This window comes from Gadus macrocephalus, chromosome 22 (assembly GCF_031168955.1).
Source record: "Gadus macrocephalus chromosome 22, ASM3116895v1".
In the NCBI taxonomy this organism is placed as follows: Eukaryota; Metazoa; Chordata; class Actinopteri; order Gadiformes; family Gadidae; genus Gadus; species Gadus macrocephalus.
In genome coordinates, this window is record NC_082403.1 from 8,055,650 (window position 1) to 8,082,084 (window position 26,435).

General features: G+C 46.7%; 1 protein-coding gene across 1 annotated transcript in view; it reads right to left on the reverse strand.

Annotated features, from left to right (window-relative positions):
* The window catches only part of LOC132450713 (dolichyl-diphosphooligosaccharide--protein glycosyltransferase subunit STT3B-like), a 78,782-nt gene that overhangs the window by 19,259 nt on the left and 33,088 nt on the right, over positions 1–26,435 (reverse strand). Inside the window, exons 2-7 of the mRNA XM_060042770.1 lie at positions 25,850–25,958; positions 19,573–19,860; positions 12,668–12,733; positions 7,168–7,267; positions 4,576–4,674; positions 251–397 (exon numbers count right to left, since the gene is read on the reverse strand). Of these exons, the coding sequence (XP_059898753.1) occupies positions 251–397; positions 4,576–4,674; positions 7,168–7,267; positions 12,668–12,733; positions 19,573–19,860; positions 25,850–25,958 (809 nt within the window). The remainder of the gene's footprint in view (positions 1–250; positions 398–4,575; positions 4,675–7,167; positions 7,268–12,667; positions 12,734–19,572; positions 19,861–25,849; positions 25,959–26,435) is intronic.

Consider the following 26,435-nt stretch of genomic DNA (forward strand, 5'->3'; position numbering starts at 1 on the left):
ATGCAACTCTCTCTCTCTCCACGGGTGTTGCAAACCTCCAGGATACAAACACCAATACCCAAGTTCAGAACATTGGCCCGAACTCAAATCGACAACAACAAACCTCAGCCGTCGGCAAGCAAACACCGCCATGGTTACCATGTAATGTTTTGTTGGGGGCGGTGTGCAAGTGTCTGAACAGTGACATGGGTGTGTGTGTGTGTGTGTGTGTGCGTGCGTGCAATGAGCTGGGATGGTGGGGCCTGCTGACCTGTGTAGGTGAGGTAGATGACGGTGAGGAAGACTGCTCCCGCAGCCAGAGACACGCCCAAGAAGAAGAGGGTCTGGAACTCCTGCTTGGTGAGCCGGTCACGCAGGTACTGCAGGAAGGCATAGGCCTGCAGCAGCACAAACACACCTGGGAGGGGACACACACACACACACACAGAGAAGTTAGATATCGATTTAAATACATTAATTCAGCTGCATTGGGTGAATTTGGAGGTGATTGAGAAGAGTTTCTCCGTTGAGCGTCGCTCCTTCTCCCTGCACTCATCCCAAGTCAATCCATCTGGCCGCTGCCCTTCCAAATTGGTCAGGATAATTGAGAGCAATGAGAGAGGAAGCTCATTGTTTTCACCAGCCTCCTCCTCATTCCACCACCGTCCCTGTTTGGCCCCCAGACATAAATGTGCCATGGGCCGTAAATGTCAACTTCCAAGGCCAGGGGTCTGTCTATTTCCTGGAGAGCTGCCAAGGTGCTAAACTTTGCTATTGCTCCGTGTCGCCAATCTAACTTTTGTCTGTCAAGCCTCCTGCCTGTATGTCGGCCAAACTGCCTGGCTGTCTGTCGGCCAGGCTACCTGGCTGTCTGTCCGTCGGTCTGTCAGCCAGGCTACCTGGCTGTCTTTCAACCTGTCTACGTTTCTGTTTGTCCATCTATTGGTCTGGGCTAGTGTCTCTGTGGCTCGGAGGCACAAAAACAGACCCTTTTGCACTGAGTCCGCAGCCCTTCTCCAAACACATTCCTCCAGCATCCACCACCCACAGTGACTAAAACACAGGGGGCAGAGTTGATACGAGGAAACAAAGGAACATGCAGGGAGAGAGGGATAACGGTATATATAGAGAAATAGAAAAGAACTCTGGTATCCAAACTAGCAGGTTCCAGACACACACTGATTCAGTGTGTGCCTGCTCATGAACAGATGAACACACACAGACTAGGTATGCACCGATGTATCGGACGAACATCGGTAACGGCCGATATTCGAGTTGTTGACTGCCATCGGCCTATCGGAAAATAGGATGACATTCACCGATGGCAGTGGCCGATGTTTACATGTTTAATGATTCCTCCTCTTGAAATGTCACTGGAACATGTCTTACAAACTGCATATCGCTGATCATTCGCCGAGACAGTGAAATACTCCCACACGACCGACATTTTCTTTCACTTTTATTTGTAAACAAACCACACGTGCGCACGGTCGTATTACTCCGCAGGCGTCCTCGGTTGCTAAGTGACGTCAACGTCTTTGGCAAACATTTCTCAGCACTACGAGTAACAAATAAATTGTAAAAAGACACACTGTGTGAAGTAATTTTTTTTGTCAAAATGTCCATATGCTAAAGACGTGTCTAGTTCACCGTCATGCAGGCTGTGTTCAGTAAAATAAATAGCGATCTGTTTTCGGCGCATAGGCGTATCTGCCTAAGCCAAGGCGCAGTTGTTGAAATAAACAGATTGATTTCATACAAATCATAAAAGCCTCTCCCTGTGTCATTGTGTGTGCGTGTATACGAGGTGCGTGTCTGCGTGGGGGGTTGGGGTTTGTTTCCCTGGTACAAAAGGGGGAATAAATAACAAAAAAAACCTCGGTATCGCATATCGGCCAAAATTTTATTTTAAACATCGGTATCGGCCCAGAATTTCACAATCGGTGCATCCCTAACACAGACAGAGACACACAGAGACACACACACACACACACACACAGGTAAACAAACAGAGCTGCATCCAAAACACGCACACATACAGGCTGTGAGCAGATGGGCCTGCATTTGAGACACAATCTGAACGAGCCTTCATAAACCTCCCAATGAGGCTTGATCAGATAAACAGCTCTGCTCTCCCCATCTGAGAGAGAGAGCCACTACCTTCCCTAAGCCTCCATTTTTACTGCTCTTGATGTATCCCAGGAGGGAGGCATGCAGGGGTCTGCCCTTTCCGAGGCACATTGATTGATACTCTCCAAACTAGTCCCCATGCACTCCATCTCCACAAGCAAACAGGTGGTTCAACATCCATAACGTGCTACCTAGCATCCACAAACTTAATCCAAAGGGGTTCACTGTAGAGGTGGCCGGGTCTGAGACCCCATCATGTCTTTAGGGCTGTGGCGATAACCGCAACGCCGCAAAAGCGTGTCATGTGACTCCTACCGCGGGGTGGCGATCGTCACTGTCGCCGCCGCAATTTCTTTATTTGGATTTTTGTATTTATTTTCACTGGTGACAGTTGCGCATCATGAACGATATGAATTGTGGTTTCGTTATCATTATTGACTGTCTGCCAAACTATGTTCAAGGACTTTGAGAAACAAACTTCAGTTGCTTGTCGATTCAGCTTTGCACTAAAGGGGGAGGGACAGCCCATTAAACATATTTTGTGGGCCTCCGATTATTATTAATTGTGTACCATTCAATATATTACAAACACGGTACAGACAAAAAAAGACATTCATCAAGTGAACAGCTTGAGCTAAGTGCTTTCAGCTTTCTGCTTTCAACACACTTCGAGCGGTAATGCCCGTGCAGTGGACGGCCGGGGAAAAGTATCCGTTGCGTGTGGAACTAGGTCAATTGGCTCATTTTTTTTAATTTTGTGAATACATGGCTAATTTAGACATCAGATTGACAGACCAGACATTAGTTTAATCTCAAGCTGTATCTCGCACGGGAATGTGTGTTTTTATCAAGTCGTATATCTGTTGCCATCGGAACTACGAGTCACGCGATGTAGCGCATTAGGCCTACCGAGATTAGTGGATATTATGCCCCAGGCAGAACGGCTGTTTGTTTTTCATTTGAGGAGCTACACAAGGAGAGGAGAGATATAATGAAATGGATGGCGACCATGACATTAACCTTTTTAATTAATTATATGAAAGAAGTGAAATGAAAGAATATGAAAGAATGACCCAGTTCAGAACTCTAGATCTGCGTGTATGGCGATGTCAGACACAAGAGCACACACAATTTGTCTGTTTTATATGGCTATATTGTAACATTTAGAGACATCTGTTTGAGGGAACAGCCAACACTGATATTATATGTTAAAAACAATAATGAATTAAGCATTTTAGAACTCAACGCTGCACATATGGCGATACCTACCCAGAAGAGTTTGTTTCAGACAGAAACAACACAAAAACCTGGTGTTCACCCTGATGATAACAGTTTGACGTTCAATATTCCCTCTTTGCTTGAAATCTCAAAAACTCATTGAGACTCGATTTATTTCAGATTAGGCTTGTTTACACATGAGTGCCACATGCATTTCCTTGATAAAACGCATAAAATGCGATGAATATCTATATCAGCGATCTAATAGGGTGTGAAATATTGTCCAATGCCGAGACTTTAGAACAAGGCTAATCTGAAAGAAAACCTTCCTTTTTCAACAAACTGTTTGTTTTTCCAAGTGAACATCGACAAAGTAAAATCACACTTCCATCTAAATGTTCTTTAACCTTTTGAATGATATATTTAGAAGAGGAATGAACGAACAATATCCAAGCTGTTGAGAGCTCTAGCCGTACAATGCGTGCATGGCAATGTGAGGCGAGGTGATTCACTACCAGCGAAGTGCTTCTGGAGAAGCTGGGTTTAGATGGTGAGGCATGGTTTAGATAATGAGGCATGGTTTAGGTGGTGAAGCCGGGTTTAGATGGGGAAGCATGGTTTGGGTGGCGGGAACCGCATGCTTCGCAGACAATTAATTTAGTGTGACTGGTTATGAGGTACAATAAATGGCCCCATTCCATACCGTTGAGAAGCCATCGTTCAAAGTCCTGCTACAGGCTTTTGATAAACAAGATAATAATATTTTTTAGAGGTGGGGGGGATGGCGGTAAACCGCCAACATACACTCCAATTTCACTGCGGTAAGTCAAAATCTATACTGTCGCAGCCTTACCCGTCTTCCTTGTCATTTCGGGGCCGCCTTCTGGTGAGTCACACCATTAGTTATACGGATTCAAATGCCACTCAAAAAAGTACTTTATTAACAAGAGCTCTGCTTGGCTTGCAACACAAATACAAGACAGTCAGTGGACGAATCCCCACGATCGGGGCTTTGAGTCCCACTAGGCAACCTCCATCTCACCCAAAGAGGTATGAAATACAACACAAACGTGGGCCTTGAATTGCATGAGCTGAATCAGTTGGATTTAGAAGGCAATAAGCAAAGAATCTTCACAATCTGAGAACCGCTTTGTAAAGGTCCTCAACGCTTGAAGTACACTTCAGTATTGAAATAGGCTTCAGTACTGGAATAAAAGTCTTTATAATAAAAATATAAACAGAGCCTACCTGCAGCGGCCATGTGTTCGCTGGTCCTGATTGGCTGGAAGCCCACAAAGGGGATCTGCATCGACAGCACCAGGCCAATGATGTAGAACGTACTGTAAGCTGAGAGGAGAGAGGAGGCAGGGAGCACAGTTAGAAACAAGAAGGGAGTTTTGAGTCTTAACACAAAAAAAGAAAAAATTAAGACATGAGAGAAAAACAAAATACGAAAACACAGAAACAATTAAATTAGCTAGCTTCTTGCTGTATTGTCCAGCAGCAGTCTAGTTTTTTCAGCATGGAGAAAATCCGCTCAGCGGCTGTATTTAAACGCCATTGATTTCCCTCCCCCTCCTCAAACGCAGAGATTCAGGGTAAAGAGTAAACACGAAACAGCTTATCTAAAGTCATTTACAGGGAAAATGGCGACTGAAGCTGAAGGGATAGGTTGACTCCCCGTTGCCGCAGCAACGTTGGGTGTTGCAGGAGGGGGGGAGGGGGGGGGGGGGGGGGAAGCGTTTTGGGGGTTAGTTGTCATATGCACCTAACCACCAGATGCTCTTATTAAAACATTTCACCCGCTTCTCCAAGAGAGCGGGAAGCGACAGGTGCCGTGTGGTTATCTCTCCAGCGTCTGCTGTTGACTGAGCAGGGATGGATGAAGAGCTCGCCACAGTGCTCAAGCCATGTTGGGTTTTCATTAAAACACTAATACACGCTGACGTCTTCAAGCGACACTTAATTTGGCATCTCTTATCTTTACGTTGTGTGGATAGACCGCCGGTAACCCTAAACATGGACGCCAGATTGTACGAGACAAAGGCACAATATTGACTTTTGAAATGAGCTATGTGCACCTGGTTAGCGATAGATCACACAATGTGATTCATATGCGGGAAATGCTTGATTTGGTTTTGATTTTGAGTTTTTAATTAGAAATGAAAATGCATGCCGTGATTAAGGATGGGGCCAGATAATTTGTAAGAATGAATAATTAAGATAGTCCATGAACTGCTGAAATTGGTAAAGGCTAGAATAAGATAAAGGCTAGTATAAGATAGATCGGTTCAGGGAATTTGGCAACGAGTCACAGTTCACTAAATGAAACTATCCAAAGAATTCCACACCTCCTTCCAAAGCCATATGACTCTGGTCATGAGCAATGAGTGCCCAGGCAGAGTGCAGGCAGATAGCCAGTAGGTAGACAGGTGAGCCATCCAATGTTTTCAGTTTATCCCCACTGCATTTTTTTTATTGATCGGTGTCTACAAAGAGAATTTCAACAAATGACAAAATTTGCTTTTAAAAATAAACTGCCTTTCCGACCTTAAAAGGAACTTGAGCCATTACATCAGGCTCAGGGTTTTGTTTGTATTGCTTCTTTATCAGGCAAGTTGCGGCAACACTTTCCTGGCTGACAATGCGCCGCAGACACTAAAGCTGGGTCACGGGCAGGGCAGGTCAACGCAAGCCCCGATGTTAAGAAGCGTGGGATTGTCTGCCAAAGCCAGTGTAGTTTGGACTTGTTTGTTTCTCAGGTTTGTACAGAACATAAAAAACAAATGAGTGGGACTGAAGAGAACCCGAGGTGATTCAGGACGTGGCTGTGTGTTAACGAGGCCTGGACCGCACGGACTACAGTCAGTCAATACAGACGGATCTCCCGTCAGAGGCCCTCGGCGGTTTCCAACTCACACTAACTTTTAATGGGCGCCAAGCGTATAATGCTCAAATTGAGGGAGCATTTGAGAGAATTTGTGTATGGTCCCCAGAAGATTAATAAACATTTATCTATATCCATAAATCTAGATATTTGTTTACATAACTCTATACCTCTATGTATATCCATCTATCTTTTCTTTATTTTTTTTAAGTTTTATTTTCGCATTTTTATGCTTTATTATAGAGTGAGATAGAGAGGAAGGTATGGGAGATAGAGGGGCAGTATTCAAACCCGGGTCGCTGCGATCAGGGCTGAGCCTATATGGTACGTGCTCTACCCTGTGAGCCACCGGGGCGCCCCCCATCTTTTTTGATCCATCTTTATATTGATAGATCCATCCATCTAGATCTTTGTTGACATATCTCTTCATCTATGCATCTTTATTTTTCATCCATCACTATAATTATCGATATATCCTTTTTACACAGATCTATACCCCAGCTCTATAATTATAACAGAACCACTGCAGCTCGTGGTGCTTCCACACTATAAAGTGGTGTCAAGTGGAAGCAGATGGCCGCGGCTCCCGCCTTCCGCCGGCATATGGACGGCTGACTCGATGGATGATGAAGGCGTTTTAGAGGGGAACGTGGCCACCAGCTCCCCGACGACGGACCGCCCCCAGGGGCGGTGTGAGGGGTTCGCGGCGGCTTTGGAACAGGGGTTGAGACACTACCCCAAACCGCAGTCAGCACACGAGACACTGTTTGTATCCAGGGTTATTTATGGGATACATTTCTGCTCAGAAATGCATGCCCGAATGAGGGACAGCCAGAAACGAGAGATTGTCGATGGATATTCTTTGGGTTTTTACTGTTGTGCTATAAATTTCACAAGCATAAAGGGAGGTGTGTGTAAGTGCGCGAGCGTGTGTGCGTGTGTGTGTGGCTCACCAATGTAGACTCTTCGGCTGTAGCGCTGCATCAGTAGCAGCACAAACACGTGCAGCGGAATCAGGTTGATGATGAAAACATAGCCTCCCCATGCAGAGACCTGAAAACACACACACACACACACACACGTGAACGAAATTCTTTGCTAGCACCGAGCATGGCTGGAAATCAGCAGAATGAATTGATTGTATTAATCATCCCCTTCTCACTGGCTATAATGGACAAGACCCTGAATTCCCTGATATTTGAGGGCCCAGGGCGCCGTCTCCCGCTGAGAAAGAAAAGCCAACGAAAAAAGAATATCTAGACGGCAAGCCAAAAAATCATTATGAAACCGGCATTTTCAATTCAACACAATTCAATACTATGAAAGGAATTGTAAACGAAAGGGCGAAACACATCAGCCCACACCCACACAGAGACCCAGAGGACCTTAAGAGACACACGGAATGAGGAATCCTTCGTGGCAGGCACACATAAAGGCTGCGGGCTGAATCCGCACGTACGGACCGACGGACGGGCGGACGACGTCCAGGCGGCACAGACATACAACAGGACTTAAGACCTGGGCACAAAGCAAATGCTAAGAGGCAGTGGTAGACACATGCTGCCAGCTATGCACCCACACACAGACATCAGCACCGACACTGACACCGCCAAGTTTCCAGCTCATCCACTCGAGTGTATAAACCAGCAGCTAAAACTTAATTGACATATATAGCGCTCTATAAAAACCCAGAGCCCATGTCCCTTTACACAGCGGGACTAAAAGCCTAACACGCACCGATAACTTTAAAAGCTCTGCATAAAATCTATGCCACCAGTGCCGTATGGACTTCACAGCACCAGGTGTGGCCGACGTGGAGGGGAATTCAATAAATAAATATACACCCAGAAAAACCTGCTCAAAAAGGTTTGGAAAGGACACGAAGACACAGACGGAAACACGCAGGAAAAAAAAGAGGAGGCATGGGATGAGAAAGACGCAATATCAAGGCAACATACTGAAGCAGAGCTGGGCCACAGCAGGAGGAAGGTAGGTGGGTTGACGGAGAGACCGGGAGGGAGAACAGAGATTCTCTCACACAAAGAGACACACGCACACAGATTGAGTTGTAAACATATCCCAGGGAGAGCCAGAGGAGAGAAAACTAATAAAAACTATAAACCATGCTGAACCTGTTCATTGGATAGTTTCATTATAAGAGAGAGCGAGAGGGAGAGAGGGAGAGAGCGAGAGAGGTATCCAAATAAGTAGTGAGGTGTAATTATCTTTCGGGAGTCATTTGCACCCCCTTCTCTCAGACGACGACAACCAATTAGTAGCATTTGAAGCGTAGCTTGGATGAATACCGCAGATGAGTTCCATATGAGGCTCCTCTCCGTGTCGACTCGTTGGCCTCTCTTCTTAGAGCTAATTGAAAACTCGGGCGATTTAAATAAAAGATGGAATAGGAAAATAACTAAAACTTAAAAAAAAAGTTTAGGTAATATTCGCGGATAATATTCCGATATAGTTCCTTCCAAACACTGCACAAGGTGACCTGGTTTGCTGATGTCTTTACACTTCTGAGCTCTGAAGCTCCCAGCTGGCGTAAAAAGAATCAGATCGGTTGCTATCCGGAATAGGCAGCAGGAGTGAAAACAAAAAAAGGTACCAACCGAGTATATATATATTTTTTTTTTTATTTTTTTTTTTTTAAACACGTAGTACATCTCCAGCAACAGACTTCAATCTCCGCCTGTGTGTGTGTGTGTGTGTGTGTGTGCGCGCATGTGTGTGTGGGTACGTGGCGGTGTGCCCATGTGTGTGCACGCGGGCATACATAACAGTTATGCAGGCAGTGATGGCCCTTTCACTCCTCCACTGCCGGGGGAGTTGATCCTGCCGCATTCAGAGAGAGAGCAGGCATGTTGGCGAGATAGTGCCGGATGACGCCTGGCACGAAGCTGGGACCGGAGGCCCTGGTGGCGGGTGGGGTCGCTCCATCCCCGGGAAGACTTGCGTCATCCACGGGGGGAGAAGGAGAGCTCTGAGCAGGAAGACTGAGGTTGCATGTTTGAAGAAAAATGGTCATTTATGTTTTGGATGGAAGAGGGACAGACCACACACACCGAAGAGACTGACTGCCAGATGAGGTTTTCGGAAACGTACGTTTTCAACTGTGTTGTGCGTTTCCTTGAGTTGTGCACACTCTGCCAAACACAATGAGAGAAAGGACTGAGGGACATATTCTCTGGGCTACTTTATAAAAAACGAAATAAATATAAAACACTAATACAAAATACACGAATTGATCACGGTTTAAGGCCTCCCAAGAACACTTAAAGGTGCATTCTGTTGCACCACTAGGCTGTGGATAACCACACACTATATATAGAGCAACCCAAACCAAATCCCTTCAGTGGGAGCAGCAAACGCAGCAACCCCAATTTCACTAGCCGGGGCGCTACGGCTTTATTCTAATTTCCGGTTACGCTTGAAACGCGATTTGCAGTTTACGCTGTAAATAATGTAGGATGGAGGTTACCGAAATAGACCAAACAAAGGCGCACGTTGGCCCAGTGGCAGGCAAATGTGTCATCCACGCCAATATCGGGAGCTCGGAATAAGTTGCATGGAGTTCTAGTTACAGTTTCCATTATCTAAACCAATCGCTTGTGTTCGGAGACCGCTGAGAGTAAGCTACACTGCAGGGGGAGGGGGGGGGTACATTCAATTCCCTCATCACCTAACTCAGCAGCCGCAAGCAGCAGTCAATAAGCAGGCGATGTACACTGGTGAGGGAGAAAATGCTATGGGGTCGGGCTCCGTCGGAAAAAACAACAAAGAAGGTAACCCTGTGTGTGTCTGTGGGTGTTTGTTTGGGTGTGTGTGTGTGTGGGGGAGGGGGGGTTGTGTGGATGTGTGTGTATAAAGGAAAAGGCTCCATCTCCAGCTATGGTTAAGTCTGTTTGACCTCGGCAGTGTTCTGGCACTATCTCGCTCCACGCCGTCCTTATCTGATGGCCACGGGGCTGCTGGGAAAAAAACACTGGGTCCATATATGGGTATTAACCTGTGTGCGGTACTCGAAGAAAGAACAGGGATGTCTTTAGGGCTGTGTGTGTGTGTCTGTACACGCGTGTGTGTCTACGGGCGCGCGTGTGTACGTGCGTGTGTGCATGAGCACACTGTAACAGGAGCAGTATAGAGAACTGTGTGTTATCTGCCTGTTTGCATCCAGAGTTTTGTGTTGGCAGTGTGTGGGCCTCACAGTCACATACGCTGTGGCTTCATTGCTCATCAAGGAACACCAGTCCCCGCCGTACATGAGAAAACTATGGCACTCTCATGAAACAAAGCGGCTCTGATTGGAAGCAACTTTGTTCACAAGCTTAGGCTCTGGGGCATGGGGCATGGGGATGCTCCATGTCGCAATCAAAATAATTATTTTCTATATTGGAGGATTCAATGAGGTTAATCGCTCACAAACAATTTTGTTCCAAGCTTAAATTTGGAATGAAAAAACCTTGAATTAGGCTTCTTTCAGGTTTTGTGGCATCCCTAGTTTTTGTGATAGAAACCTCTGCCTCTCTATTCAGCAGAGCATACACCCCCGCCTCTGGAACATGGTACTCCCTCCATCTTATCTTTTGTGAGTGATTGTGCCAGAGAGGGAGGGAGTGCGTGGTAGCCACTACTTGTCGTCTGCATAGGGAGTGTCGTTTCCCATTAAATCCCATGTGATGTCCCCCACTCCGGGTTACATCCCAGGAAGTGGGAGGGGAGCTGATCGACGTGGCGCTCTGGTCGGCGCGGACCCCCCCCCCCCCCCCCTTCCTATCACACACATCAGAAGAGCTAGAGAGAATCAGAGATGGAGACAGTGACAATGCTCAGAGTGGATTACTTTGGGTAGAGTTACTGTTTTCCATTTTTTACGCAGATGGTCTTCTCAGTTGAGGAAGGAGGTTTCAGAAAACAAGATGAACACATGTATTTCTAAAGTGGCAATTCCCCTAAACAGGTTTGATTTTTAACCTTTCGAGACACGTAGTCTAAGGACGCTGTTGTTCGGCCAGGATGTTTTATCTCGTCTTCCCACAGGCTACTGGAAAAGATTAGTGTCCCAGGGCTGGCCGAGTTTGTGTTTACTGTCGGCCAAGGAGGGACTCTGACAATGGCCAGACAACCCCGTGTTTTTGGTTATCAGTCCACTTCTGGCCGAAAGCTATTAAATGGATTTAACTTGACTATGGCACCTATGGAACCAGATGACTTCAACAAGCAGTCTTAATCCTCTTCACCCGGTTCCCTTTTCCAGTCGTCATCCTACCATCCACCTCAACTACTTTCTACCTCCGCCTCCAGTTTAGATTTTCTTTTGTTTGATTGTTTGATTCCTGCTCTGCCCTGAATTATTTAGATTCAATTCATGGTTAACAATGTGAATAAATATATTAAAGAAATACGAATGAATCTAAATCGAAACCACCTTGTTTTTGAGGTGAAGGTTGATGCCGATGGTTTTACGGTTAGCAACCTCTTCATCAAGCCCCTTTCTCTCCCACTCTCTCTGGCCCTGCTTGGCTTCGATGTCACTATATCAGCCTCATCTTTAAATCACCATTTACCCAGTCTCCTTTGCTCTCTGCAGCAGGTGATCCTGAAGCTGATCGATGACGCTGGATTTCAGTAATCCGTCTCATTGGACAACCGTCTCATGGTTCGGTCGTGGAGATTGAACTAACAACGAGCAGGGAGCCAGGGGTCTACCCAGGCACATTCCAGTGTACCGTCACACATACTGACAAAGGTCTGCTGCATTGTGGCTTGGTGACACACACACTTGGTCTATCTGCCTCAGCCAATCAGGCTGATATGTCAATAGCCCACCCGCCTTTCCTATCAAAACTTCTGACAGCTGAATTTATAAATAATGCTTTGTACCCATTTCCAGCCCCAGCCCTCCCGCCACCCCCTTTCCATCCCAACACACACAAAAAATAAATAATAAATCATGCGTGCGTGCGGTTGACAGTGGGCCATCAATCCAGCATTGCTATCTCCGGGGTCCATCTTAATGTAATAAAGGATCGCAATTTCCCTGTTGCCCAAAGAAGGCACGGGGAGTGATTAAATCCACTCCAGTCAATCCAATCAGACTCGGCACTGTCTGTCCCGCTTCTCCCTCAGGGAACCACACACCAATCCGCCATCTCTCGTCTGTGTCTGTCTGTCTGTGTGTCTCTGTCTGTGTGTGTTTGTGTATGTGTGCGTCTGCGTCTGCGTGTGTGCGTCTCTGTTGGTCAGGGGTATAATTAGTGGGAGTCTGAGTTTCCTTCTCACCATGCAGAAGTACGAGAGACGGCAGCAGATGGACCCAACAGTGGTACTGGGATATCAGCATTATTTTTTGCAGTATTTGCATGCTCATATTGTGTGCATGCTTGTGTGCCCGTGTCCATCAGGGGCGCGGGGCTATGAGCAGTGCAAGTCTTTGAGTTTCATTCTCACCATGTAGAAGTAGGAGAGGCAGCAGCCGATGGCCCAGAACACTGAGCCCGTCTTAACAGATTTCACCTGCAGGACAGAGACAGAGACAGGAGAGAGGAGAGACATTGCGGCAGAGACAGAGTTTGAGAGAGAGATGGAGAGATAAAGGAGAAAAACAAATCAAAACAAGGTCAGTCTAGGTGGCTACGGCCCACATTTGACAACATTGAGTAAACCGGAGACACAAGACATCTGATCACGAATGTTACCCCACACCACAGGCACAGTGACAGTAAAAAATACTTTTATATTATTCAATCTAAAATGGCAATAGTAAAACTTAAGGTGTGGTGTCTGGCACAAAGGGCACATCGACATAAACATTAATTCACGCCATGGGGGAAACCGCAGAATTTGAACCATCAATATTGTGGTTTCCAGGTGACCGGGTGTGCCTTCTTTACTGGTGCCGTCACTGTTTTAACTCTCCAACTCAATACACCAGCCTGGGTATACGTTGTGCACTTATTGGATCTGAGAACGCAGATGTACGGTGGGGGATGTCTGCATATATAAGGCGGCTACACAACTTACGGACTATCCCCCGAGACATTTATATCTACATATACGGTGAACAACCCAAACTTTCAATCAGTATCACTTCAAAAAATGTAGTGCTGCGCAACCAACTTTAAAATAAACCAACAACCAAAGTAGCAAGAAGGCAGGTAGCTATAGGAGTAAGAGAAAAGGGTTTGTTGTTGTAGAGCGCCTCGGCATGATTCCAATTTAAGCATCAGGACAAGGCAAAATATATACAGAACAAAAAGTGATAATAAAATAGCAAAGTCACACAGACACAGGAGGGATTTTGTTTCCATCAAAACAAGGACTGAGCCAGTGGTTCTCTATGGGATCATAAGCTGTCAGAAAGAACACTGTGGGTGTCTGCAAGAAATACGCTGATGCTTATTTGTGTAATACACCACACAAGTTAAACCCATGTACACATTGGGCACACAGTGTAAAGGTTCTTGTTTACTGCGTACGCAATTCAAAAAAAGCGCATTCAATTATGATTTCCAATCAAACACACAACGGAGGACGACAAATCCCAATATGTGCTCGGTCCATGTCCCCTGTTTTTCTATCCCACAGGCAAGCATAAACACACACAAAATTACACCTACACACACACCCATCAACAGAAGCCGAATTCCCCCCACACACAAAAAATAATAACATAACACACCAAAGTCCCCATCCACTGAAGTGATGGAGGGAACTTGAAACGAAGAGTGCGGTGTGTGTGTGTGTGTGTGTGTGTAAGGCTTGACTCAGAGTTGATATCATATTGAATGCTACCTGAGAGACCCATTACAGCACACATAATCCTCGAGTGGGGGGGTGTGTGTGTGTGTGTGTGTGTGTGTGTGTGTGTGTGTGTGTGTGTGTGTGTGTGTGTGTGTGAGAGAGATCGATGGAAGTGCTGAGCCCCCCTCCAAAGCCCCCCCCCCCCCCCCCCCCCTCCCTCCCTCCCTCCAACATCTCCGTCGCATTGACAGAGTGATCTGTGCAGAGCCTTGCATCTACACGGCGCCCGTCAAGCCATCCATCCGTCAGCCGCTCAAATAGTGTCAGTCAGACAAACAGGCAGAGTGGGCCACCAAAACAAGTCTGCGAGCAGAACAATCCTGAAAAGGTGAGGGTCCTGCTGCATCAACAAGCCTCATGCTGACCCCATTAGTATTCTGCCTCGGAAAAATAACACTGAATATGTGTGTGTGTGTGTGTGTGTGTGTGTGTGTGTGTGTGTGTGTGTGTGTGTGTCCAAGGATGTTCAAGTGTGTGTTTTTTTGTGTGCGTGTGCTCTTGTTCATGTGTGCGTTCGTATGCGTGATTGTGTGTGTTCTCGAGCGTGTGCTCATTTTCAAAGATGTGTGCTTAACACCGGCGACCGCGCAGATTTGTTTGTCTTGATGCTACTCCAAATTAAAAGAAGGACGTGACAGAAGTCCTTTCAATGTGCTGATGTTTAAAAAAGTTAAATATTTGTGCGTATTGATATTCGATGTGTTGAGCTTCACCAGTTGATTTACATGGAATATGTGGTTCAGTAAAGTGACAGAATTCAGACTTGTACCTCAATGCATTTTTTAAGACTATTGCATATCTTTTTTGTGTTGTAGTTTAAGCACAGTTACAGTCTCCCAAGGTATTTAATTATTCATCTGTCAACTGCTGTACACATCTGTACTGTAGTGAGGGCAGTGTGGTTATGTTGTGGGGTTCATATTGATGGTCTATGACGTCCATAATGCTTTAGTGTGACGCAGTCACAATGATCTTCTCTCTCAATAAATAGCTAAAGTTCAAAAGGCAAATGAAGTGATGGATGAGTTGTGTGTGTCCAGGTCTCCAGTCTACTATGGATGAGGAGATAGAGGAGGGGGGGTCCTACCTCTAAGACCGCTCTGTCTGGGGAACATGGCTGCCGGAGCAAAGCTAAGAGGTAAGAAGAGGATCTCTCTGTCTGTGACTGTTGCGTGATTGTGTGTGTGTTCTCGATTTTCAAAGATGTGTGCTTAACACCGGCGACCGCGCCAGCGTGTTGCTTTGACAAAGACAGGGTTGGCCATTCGTTTGCCCTGGTGACCATGGCAAAGTGTTGCAGTGACAAAGGTTCGCCCTTATCTCACTAAGTGAAGGGCGGCTGGTGATGCGTGAGGAGAACAAGGAGCCAACAAGGGAGATTTGGGCCACTGCAAAGAGGGACAAAGACAACACACCACACATAATTAGCCAGCTCAGGCAGACCTAAAACATAAGTGTGGTGCACACACGCGCGCACGTGCACGTCGGTCTCTCCATGATTGCTGCCCCTCACGGAAGCGTAAAGCAACACAAGTAAGGCTAATTACATGCATGTAATGCAAAAAAAATTATTCATCACAAGGATGCCCAAGTTGTGTCGAGGGCAAAGGCGGGAAAGCGAGGCACATGCGTGACGAAGTTCAAAGGCACGCACTCCTGGGTGTGTGCGGATTCAATTATAGATTGGAGGAGGGGGGGGGGGGTGGTGGTGGTCAACAGCTTAAGTGTTTGCAGCTGAATTGGTTCTAAGCAGATAGAATAAAGGGACGGATAATGAAGATGAGACAGAGGGGCTCAAGAGACAAGCTTTGGGGCGCAATAGGGGAAGAGAAAGACGGCGGGAGAAGGGGAGGAAGGGAGAGAGGGAATGAGAGAGGGAGAGAGAAGGAAAGCGAGGGCCGCAAGGACAAGGATTAGAAAAAGAATGACCGAAAGAAAAAGGCACAAAAGAACTGACCAAAAATAAAGAAGGTGAGTGGAATGACAAAAGGAAAGTCAGGGGAAGGCTGGGGTTGGGGGGGGTGGGAGAGAGAAAACGAGAAAGAGGGTACAGAGAGGAGTAGCGAAGGTAGAGAGAGAAAGCAAAAAGGTAGAGGGAGGAAGCAAAGGTAAAGAGAAGGGGCCAAGACAAACATGGTCGTAAATGAGAGCGATAATGGCTAGGCAGTGGTGCGTGTCCAGGATGATTGTATTTCAGGCCCCTTGCCAAATGGGACGGCTGGTGAGATCACCGGTGTTGGTGTGCAACAGCAATTCCCCCCCCGCCCCGCTTCACAGGCGATGCATGATGACTGCATTGGGAAGCACCTGCTGCAACTGAGGCTGTATGGCTCACAATCCCTCAGTCACACACAGAACCCCCCCCCCCCGACCCGTCTTGCAGCGAGAGTAGATTGACGATACCGGCTTTCATATCACTTATGACGGACATTAGTTGTTTTTTTTCCAAATTCTTTGCATGAAAGCCACGAGGTTCTTGGCGAGATAAAGTTGAGTCAGGTCGGCTTCTCAGAGGAGGACATGAAAGCTACAGAGAGAACAGGCTGCCAGAGGGCTCGGAGCCCCTGCCTCAGCTAAGCCCAGCGCCTTCACAGAGATTTGGCCTCGGCCCACAGATCCAGCAGCGAGAGCCCTCCGACACCACCGTACAGCGGCCTTGAAGGGAGAAGCCCTTTGGGTTATTATCATTTTAATACAAAGTTGAAGTTCTAGATCGAAGAAATAACCTTTCTTCCTTTAACTTTTTAGTTGATCTTGTGGATCAGTCCGCGCATGCATAAAAATATTTAGATATTTGCCCTCCGAGGGTCGGTTTGCGAAGGCACAAAGGCCAGTACGGTTGGCGTGTAACACAGTACAGGGAACATGTTGTAAAATATGGCAAATACGAAAAAGATCCTTCCACGTTATGGTACTGGTAAAGTACTTAAACACGTCATCACTTTTAACTTGCAAGAAGCCATTGGCACAATGGCATCTAACGGGCATCCAGCCAGTCTGACCTGTAAACATCCTCACTCAACACGGAGAACATCTGGGAACGCCGCAGGGAGCCCGGCCATGCTAACCACCGGCCGCGCTCCAACACATGGGTCAGCGAGACACCTGGACCCAAGAGGTACTCCCCCTCACATCGGCGGGCACACGGCCTGAGACCCGGGCCCTGCAGCGGGCTCAAGGCCCTGGGACGACCGCCCCCGCCACGCACAGACACACACAGGCGGCTGCACGTCGCGCTGTGATGTGGTATGGGTATGCGAGCGTGCACTCATGTGCACAACAAGGTTGTAAGGCTGCTGGCTCTGAGGGGAGCCGGGCTCTAAGTGCGGCCCCGACTCCTGAGCCGGGGGCCGTCGGCGGCTGGAAGCGTAGGGTTAAGTGAAAGGCGCGGGGGGGGGGGGGGGGGGGGGGGTCCCATCGTTAGCTCAATCCCGGCGGACCGATATGAGCTCTGAGTCCCTGGGTTGCTGCTTAAAGGGAAGCCGGGGCGTTTGGGGATAAACGGCTATGTGCGCAAGTTAAATAAATAGGCTGCAAGCTGGTTTAAAATGCTCGCGGACTGCCTGTGGCATGCATAACGGCGGCTTTTCGTGTTTCACTCCAAACACCCGTCGGGGTGTGTGTATGTGTTCAGATGTTTGACTATTGTGTGCGTAATTTTGATTTTAACATGCGTGCGCGCGTGCATGTGTAGCAGTTGAGAGTTGAGGCAAGCCATGCCTTTAGTGGTGCAGATTTATGTGAGCAAGACTACGTATCAAGGTCGCCTAATAACCACTGAAAAGGGAGACTTGGGTGATGAAAGAACTAGGAACACCCTCTTCCGTGTCATCGTATCAACGAGGTGCGTGCCTGTTGGTGAATCAGACAAAAACACAAAGTAATAGACTGGGAGAAATCCACACACACACACACACACACATGCATACACACAGAGTTTGTGTAGCTGTGGGCTAGCGAGGCAATGGATGATGGTGTTTTGAATACACACACAGAGGCGTCTGCGCATAGGGAGGTGCTGGCTGATGGGGTTTGAAAGGAGAGGACACACAGAGGGCAGGCGCTAAGAATAATTTATTTTTCTGGGTTCCCTTTCCCTTGAAACCCTTCCTTCTCCAAGCTCAAGGAACACTCCATGCCCCCTCTAAAGTATATTATTTCGCTTATTATTGACAGCCCAATCTTGTTTTTCCGAAAAATAACTCAAATTATAACTAAAATAACACAAATGACCTTTGTCACCTTGGCATCGGCACTGGCTTTCTGAGAGCTTCTTTTGTTGACTCAAAGAGCCTTGAATAAGGTGATAAAGGAACAGTCTCAACACTCGGCACGAGAAATGGTTAAAAAATATCGGAGCACACACACACACGCACACTTGCCATCATCAGGAGAGACAACACCTGGAGAGACACAGCGCACATCACAAGGGAGACTTGACAATAGTGATGCAGCGATCGTTTCTTTAGTTTTTGCATTTTCTGAGAGGGAAATAAAGAAATCTTTCAGCCGTTCGCAACACTATCTTTGACTGAAAACCAATTCAAATCGAGACAAACTTTGACATGAATAATATTTTGGGTGAAAAATAACTTTCAAAATTGTGACCCGATGTCCTCCTATTTGCTGGTAGGCAGATGCCATTCAAAAAGACGAATGTGGATATTGATGTATGACCGATGCATTGATTATCATTGATCATGCTATGAAAAACATTGCAACCCTTTTGAACATTTGCAATACCACTGAGTTATCAATCTTTCCAATAGGCACAGACAATGGGTAAATGGCTGCAAATCCTCAACCATTCACTCAATATCAATTCATCTACTGTTATAGAGGTCAGGCATGTGCGCAAGCTTTACCCAGCAGGAAATTGTGTGCAAGCCACAGAATGGCGGAGATAAATAATTTAAAACGGGAATGAATTAAAAAACGGGAGGGCTCTTGTTGGATATTCTGGCCAGCCCAGTGTCTTCAGTGAAATCGGTTCTGTGAAACCAAATTGAAAGCAAGCACAAGCCAAGCAAGCCTTAACAAACTGCTGCTATTGTTCCAAATAACATTGGTTCCTTAATGACCGATAATGGCATCGCTGGGCACTAGTGGTAAAACATAATGCAGCAACCCCCTCTTTCTAATAGATATCCATCCAACCATGTATAAATATAAAACACTATTTATAAAACAGATATTAGTTCAATTGACTCCATTTTGTTTTTCCACTTCACTACGCTATTACTAGTGCATATCGGTTGGCAGTTCAAACTGTTTGTGCAGGTGAACCTTTTCAGTTTTTCTACCTTTTACCAAAATAATTCATACCACAGCCGCATCTCAACACTACATCCTGATAGCATGCATAATCAAACTAATCCTGACAGGCTGGCACACCGGATCCAAACTCTATTTCCAAGTTTATTCAACAACTCGAAAATATGCTGCCATTTGTACCATCTTGCACACCGACGCGATCCAAGACTAGCGGTGGTGGTTGGATCGAACAGAAGCGCATAATCTGAACGCAAACAGCGGTGGCGACAGTGACGCACCCAGAGGTAGTAGGTGAACTGCAGGGCGAAGATGGCGATGCCCTCGTTGTCGAAGGAGCCGGCCACCGAGCGGGAGATGTAGCCGGGGACGATGGCGATGAAGCAGGCGGCCAGCAGGCCGGCGCCCTGGCTCCACAGCTCCTTGGTCAGCAGGTAGGTGGAGATGGCGGTGAGGCCGCTGAATACGGGCGCCAGGAACACGCACACGTCCCGGATGTGCACCGTGATGTGGAGCAGGTTGAGGACGTAGTGGATGAGGCCCGCCGTCACCATCAGGCCCGGGTACACCTGGGGGGAGGGAGGAAGGGGGGAGGTGGAGTGAGGGAAGGAGAGAGGCGGAGGGGAGGGAGGGAAGGGGAGAGGCGGAGGGGAGGGAGGGGAGGAGAGAGGTGGAGGGGAGGGAGGGAAGAGAGGCGGTAAGGGAGGGAGAGAGGAAGAGGGAGGGGAGGAGAGAGGTGGAGGGAAGGAGAGGTGGAGGGAAGGAGAGGTGGAGGGGAGGAGAGAGGTGGAGGAAAGGAGAGGTGGAGGGGAGAGAGAGGCGGAGGGGAGAGAGAGGCGGAGGGGAGAGAGAAGGAGAGAGGCGGGGGGAGGGAGAGAGAGAGAGAGAGAGTTCTATTAAAGTACGCCACAGCATTTGTATGTTAATATTAGAAGGTCAAGAGTGAATATCTGAATCAGTTTATTATTCATACGTGTTTTGTTTCATTCCATTATTTGTTTATAAACTGCATTCACTTTTATTTGCTAAATTGTTAGGATTGCAAATCTTGCGTTGCTCTTCTCTTTTTTGTCATTAAAACGTACCTCTTATTTCAGAACATTAACAATAAGGATGATTGGCTTGAGATGAATTGAATGCGAGTGAGAGAGAAAAACAATAAAAGTGTAGTGTAGAACGACCAACAATGCACACAAAGAGAACACGGTACAAAAAAAGAAAGGGGAACCCTACGAAAGGAAAGATAATGAGTTCCTCATTAAAGCTTCCGTAAAAAGATAGAAACAGGGAACGACCACTCGCTGAAGCTCATCAAGGGAGACAGCGAGTACGTCTTTCCCGCTTGAGGTGCCTCGAGAGACGGACCTCTCCGAGGCTCCGAGTGCACACAGCGGATCACAGCCATCCTGTTAACCGAATCCGCCCCTGGACCCTGGCCAGCGCTTGGCAGCGGAGCAGGTGCTGTTACTCTTGAGGAGAGAGTTGTAACTCATTACAGCGGGCGGGCAGGCTGACGGGACCGGACCCCCTGGGGGGGGCCTTCCTCCTCCTCTCCCCCTCTATAATACACGATTTTAATTAGGACCCCTGTGACGCATGCCGTCTCCTGTGACTAAGGCGGCCGGGTGCAGGGGGACGACGTGCCTGGCCGTTTACTGTGAATGATGTTGCCCGTTGACTATGAATGAAGATACGAATAAATATATATGAGAGAAAGGGTGTGTAATGTTTAAGGAGAGATACTACTCGTTGGATTCGAGCGAGCAGAAATGGAAGAGACAAGGGGAGACGGCCACGACGACGACGACGACGACGACGACGACGACGACGAGAAAGGATGACAGACAGACACTGTGATCCTTAAGACTTTGGGGTCGTTTCCGTTTCGCTCTTTGCATTTCTAATTAGCCGACGAAGGGGAGGCCGAACACCAAGCTCCATCGCCCGCAGGTCTTAATGTCCCCGTCCCTACCTGGGGGGGCCGGCCTGGCCTCCCTGAACTGTGGGGCGGACCAGTCCAAGTGGAATATGCACAAAGCTCACAGAACTGGGACGGCGGTTTGAAAGCCTTTGAGTTGCCCGAGTGTGTGTGTGCGCGTGTGTGTGTGTGTCGTCGCCTGGAAGCCTTTCAGTCGTTCATTTTGAAATGTTGCCCATGCCCATCAGCGGAAGCAGGAGAAAGTGAGTGAGAGAGCGCTGGGAAAGTTACAGCCTCCCGAGTCTAACCCGTACTCAGCAGAAGGGGTTCCACCCAGGCGTACGCCGACATACATTATGAATGTGCCAGGGCACTTTGTTACGCGGGATAACAAAGAGCATTTTATTGGGCCAACAGTGCTCCATTGTCACACACGCTTCGCATATGAAAAGCCCTCATTCTCGGGGAGCTGGGGAGGGAACCGCCGTTCACTGCACACGAGAGAGAAGGAGGGAGGGAGGGAGGGAGGGAGAGAGCGAGCGGAAAGAGATTGAAGATAGGCAGCGTTGGCATCAGAAGTGGGCAAAAAACGACGGAGAAAAAGAAGGAATCAGCTTGTGGTCCGATGAGCAGATATGCTTTTCCATCCTGGATGCGGGAGGATCAGGGACGGGTGCCATGAAGAATTAATGGCCGGTGTCGGATGGACAATGCACCCCGAGCCTCAGGAAAGAAAGAGTGCCTGGAAGGAGGAGGGAGGGGGGGGGGGGGGATGTGAAGGACGTCAAGCAGGAGATGATGATGGGGTGTTGAAGGATCGGATAGCCACAGGGGGCGAGGAGAGAGCAGCAGAGGTAGATGGGAGGCCGACAGATGCAGGAGACATGCACCTCTGAATGAGCAAAAGGTGCTAGAGGCCTGGGCCTTATGCATCGTTTCAAGTTTTTTTTCGCAAAAGTCCTGCCACAAGCCAGGATCTACATTCACAGTGTGCATCTTCCCCTGCTTGAAGGACGTTTATTTTAAGTGGACACACTACTGAAAAAAAAAAAAAAAATCTCATCGCAGGCGTTCTGGACATTTTAATTGGTGGTTGCATCCTTTTGAATTAATAAAAAAAACGCTGGAACGCTGAATGAAAACAAGGTAAAATTGTTTTATGGACCTTCCTTTAAAAAATCAACCAATTTGAAATGACACCGCAACCTGTGAGGTGATCAAGCATAATAAAATAGGACACTTTTATATGCCTAAGACAGCTTTATTGAATTCTTAAATAAATATTAGAATTTAATTTGACCTTGTTATTAAGTGAAGAGAAGAATGTTGTTTATAGGCTAACATTTTAGTTATAGTCTCGTGGCCAAACGGTGAAGCCCATTAAAGCAGAGCAAAAACGACAGGCATACTAATATATTTCAGTGATTAATTAGTTAGTCCAAGTGATGGTTTTAAGGGAGGCCTCAGGAAGATGTACCCTCGGTCATTAAGAAACACTTGAAATAGCATAGAATAACTTGCTTTTTATACCCTCCAGTAGACAGACTTTTCTGATGAAATCGTCAATGAAAAATCCTCGTCCATGCAATAATGTGTGATCGGGGAAATGCATAAACCCTAAAACGATCCTAAAGTATTAAAATGCTAAGATGAAACGCCAGGAATCGCACCGTGCCAACACTTGGTACTGGCATCTGGTTTGGTATCTCACAAAAAAACTCAATAAGCTGTGTTCCACAAGGTGTTCCGCCGTGTCTTAGGTTTGATTTCACTGTGCAGCTACCCTAAAAAAAAAAAGACGATTCGTCCCCCATTTCAGTTGTGTCCAGACTGATCCAAGCTAAAACAGCCCGGATCCACTCTAATGCTGGACACATTCACCTCAGGTTCCCCCAGTGCCCAACCACATCGCAACCACTGGCATCGCAAGTGAAATTCATAAAATAATAATGTGGCAGATAAAAAGCTCGGCCTGAGTCGACTTCAGCCAGCTGGCTGGATTGGCACGCCGGCGCCTGGCGGATCTCTTAAGCCGGTCGTAGGTCTTGCTTTTGCTTTGCATAGATTTGCATGTGACAGGGTGATATTTGCATATGGATTGGATATGGGATGACCCCCACCCACCTAGGGAATGAAATGACTTTGAACCCTCGGATGGGGAATACGACCTGCCATCTGTAAGTTTAGTGTTGGTCGCCTCAACTTCGGAGAGGACCGGTAATGGGCTACAGCAGGCAAAGCTACTACACCAACCCATTCGATTAAAGAGTGAGTCGCTCTTAATAGCCTGCATCCCGAGGCATTTCTCAGAGTAAGCCTGTTAATGGACTCAATTACAAATACAAAATGGCATGACAAGTTGCCCATAGGTGCCAATCTGTTGTTCATTATTAGGTACAAATGGCAGAATGATATACACCAGTAGACAGGGCCATTACAGCAGCAGAGTACGTGAGGAATGTATAGAAAACACACCGCTATTTGTACAGGTAACACTGAGGTCTGAAATACAGAGCAGTTCAACTCCCAATGGAAGGAACCATAGCACGTCTATTCCCATTTCTTTTATAATCAACAATAAAGATAATATTCCTGAGATACAACTGGGAGTATCCCGCTTTACATATAGTCCTATAGTTAGGAGATGAATGACAATACTCCTTCACAGTCCTACCTGCCCACACTCTTCCATAGAAATGCGGGATTCCCAGACTTGAAGCCAATAAACAAATATATTGTACATCTTGTGAACATTTTGCTCATAAAAGTGCAATTATTTACAGACAGATCTTTTCTTTGAGTATTAATTTCTAAAATTGAACAATGGACGTAGACAGATTAGCGCTGTCCCATTTGTATGCAGAGGGCGTTGCACGGCACCGCTCAAGGACCATGAAAATGTCATAAAGATGAAATTCCAAAGACTAGACACTCTGATAAAGTCAGATTACCATGTCAAAGCTTTTTTACCACACCCCAAAATATCGACAAACAGTGGCAGAATCAGCGCCACCCGACTACAGGGTTGAATGACTTTCGATGTGTACATTTGTGAAAAGAATCTGCAAAAACAATGAAAACACAAGTAGACTATCACTCGTCCTGATTTGGTTCGTGATTTCAATTTGAGGTTTCTGGGATGTCTTGCATCCGTAATGGCGATGCGCAGCTCATTGCAGCTTTACAGCAGGCTTACGAAATCCCACAGAAGATTGCCAAATAGCAGTGAACAGCGACAGAAAAATAAAAGAGAAGGAATGTAAGAGGGAGATTTTTTTTAGGAGGGACATCTGCCAAGAGCAAAGCTGCCTCGCATTCTCTCAGCAGGAGCCAACAGATGAAGTACATTGGGAGCCTGAACACAAGCTCACCCTGGCACCACAGAAACGTGTTTTGTTGTCACGATTGGACCGTTGGCCGCCGAGATCAAAGCTCACGGCACAACGGCTCATAACCCCCCTTCTGTCCAAGCAAGCTAAAAAAAATTACAGCGCTCAAGGCTTCCTTACAGGAAGCTCTGGGCATATGCAAGTGTTTGTGACTTGTTTGTGAGGAAGCAGGGAAAGAGGGTCAGAGGGAGATGTATGCTGCATAATTGGCAGGCAGTAATTCACAGAATAAATGGGGGGGTTGTGTATTTTTTTGTTCTTAAACAGGGCAACCGTGCAAGCTTGGAGGTATCCATCAAGTTAACTGCTTCCTACCGTCCGCTGCGCCAATGCGATTAAGACTCATAGCGGTGTTCTGCAGGAGACTTACGAGGCAGAGCATGGTACAACATGCGTGTCTGGTATCACCATGCAACAGAGCCCTCTTGATCAACATGCCCACCAACCAGTGTTCAGCCTTACTACAGGGGTTCTTTGCATGAGGCTTGAATAAGGCGAATATTGCCTTCCTCAATCCTCGTCAGCACTTTCATTGCTCATGCATGCATTCAAATAGCAAATATGGTTGCCGGTAGAATCTCATATTGCCATCTTAAACGGTCAATGCCTGGGGTGAAACGGTTCAGTACTACACGCTTTTGAAACATAGACAAAATACATTTAGTCTGATTGTATTTTTAATTTTTTTTTTTCATTTATAACAGTAAAGCACGTGGATAACTTGGCTTTCAACAGCATATGGAAACAAACAAAACAGAAAATGCCTGCTTTAAAAAATTAAATAATTACTTAAACACAACTCCAACAAGGGATGCTCGGTCTCCGAGTGTCCTTTAGTGGATATCATCCCCAAAACATACAGATATGAATGCAATTTACGCAATTTGTTTTGGATTAAATCATTTATTACTATTACTACTATTATTTACAAGGTACAATAACTGAGTTATGTATTGTTTGGTTTGCAGTGAGTACAGATCTGTGCAACGCAGACCCTGTACAGCCCGGTTCAATGAGGATTCATATACCGTCTCACACCTAATGCATACATAAAATACATGATGTAGTGTTGCCCTTTCCGGCTTGCCTGAATTAGTCCCAGGTGGATACAAAAGTGCTGTGCTGCGGTGGTGTAGGGCAAAAAATCCATATTGTGCATCCCTAGAAATGAAGATGTGTGTGGTGCATGGAATGTGTTGGTGAACAGGTGTATTGGGAATACAGAGCCATGACCTTGGAGGTCATACTTACTGTGCCCCCAACGATCCTGCCCAGCGGGTACCATGCTCTCTCATCAAACCAGTTGAGGAACTCGTAGAAGCCATTGGTTGCAAGATGGTGTGTTGATCTGTAGTTAAACCTGAAGAAGAAAAACAGATAGATGTTAAGTACAAGTGCAACATTAAGAGCAAAAATGCAACTCGATGTCGAACACAGTCTAAAAGGTCCGCTTTTGAGTTTTGAATTACAGGGAAGGTTTATGGCACACTCATACACTGGATCATTCTCAACAAAGTCAAGCATGCAAAAAAAAGTCCCATGCAAATAACTCTCTACCATGTCGGATTAAGATGTGAAGTGTTCCACTGTTTAGCACGAGTGCACCGGCCAACTGACGAATTGAGAGCGAGACGCATTCAGACACAGTACGTTCTGTTCTGTATGAGGCACGCACACCTATCGGAAGATAAGTCCACGCATGGTGAACCTGAGGCAGAGAGTGAGGCGACGAAGGACAATTACCTGTTGCAGCTGACACTAATGGAGAGAAATGGCGATGAAGGCCTGGAAGATAACCTCCTCTCAACCTGGCTAATCATCCCTCTCTTGTCCTCCC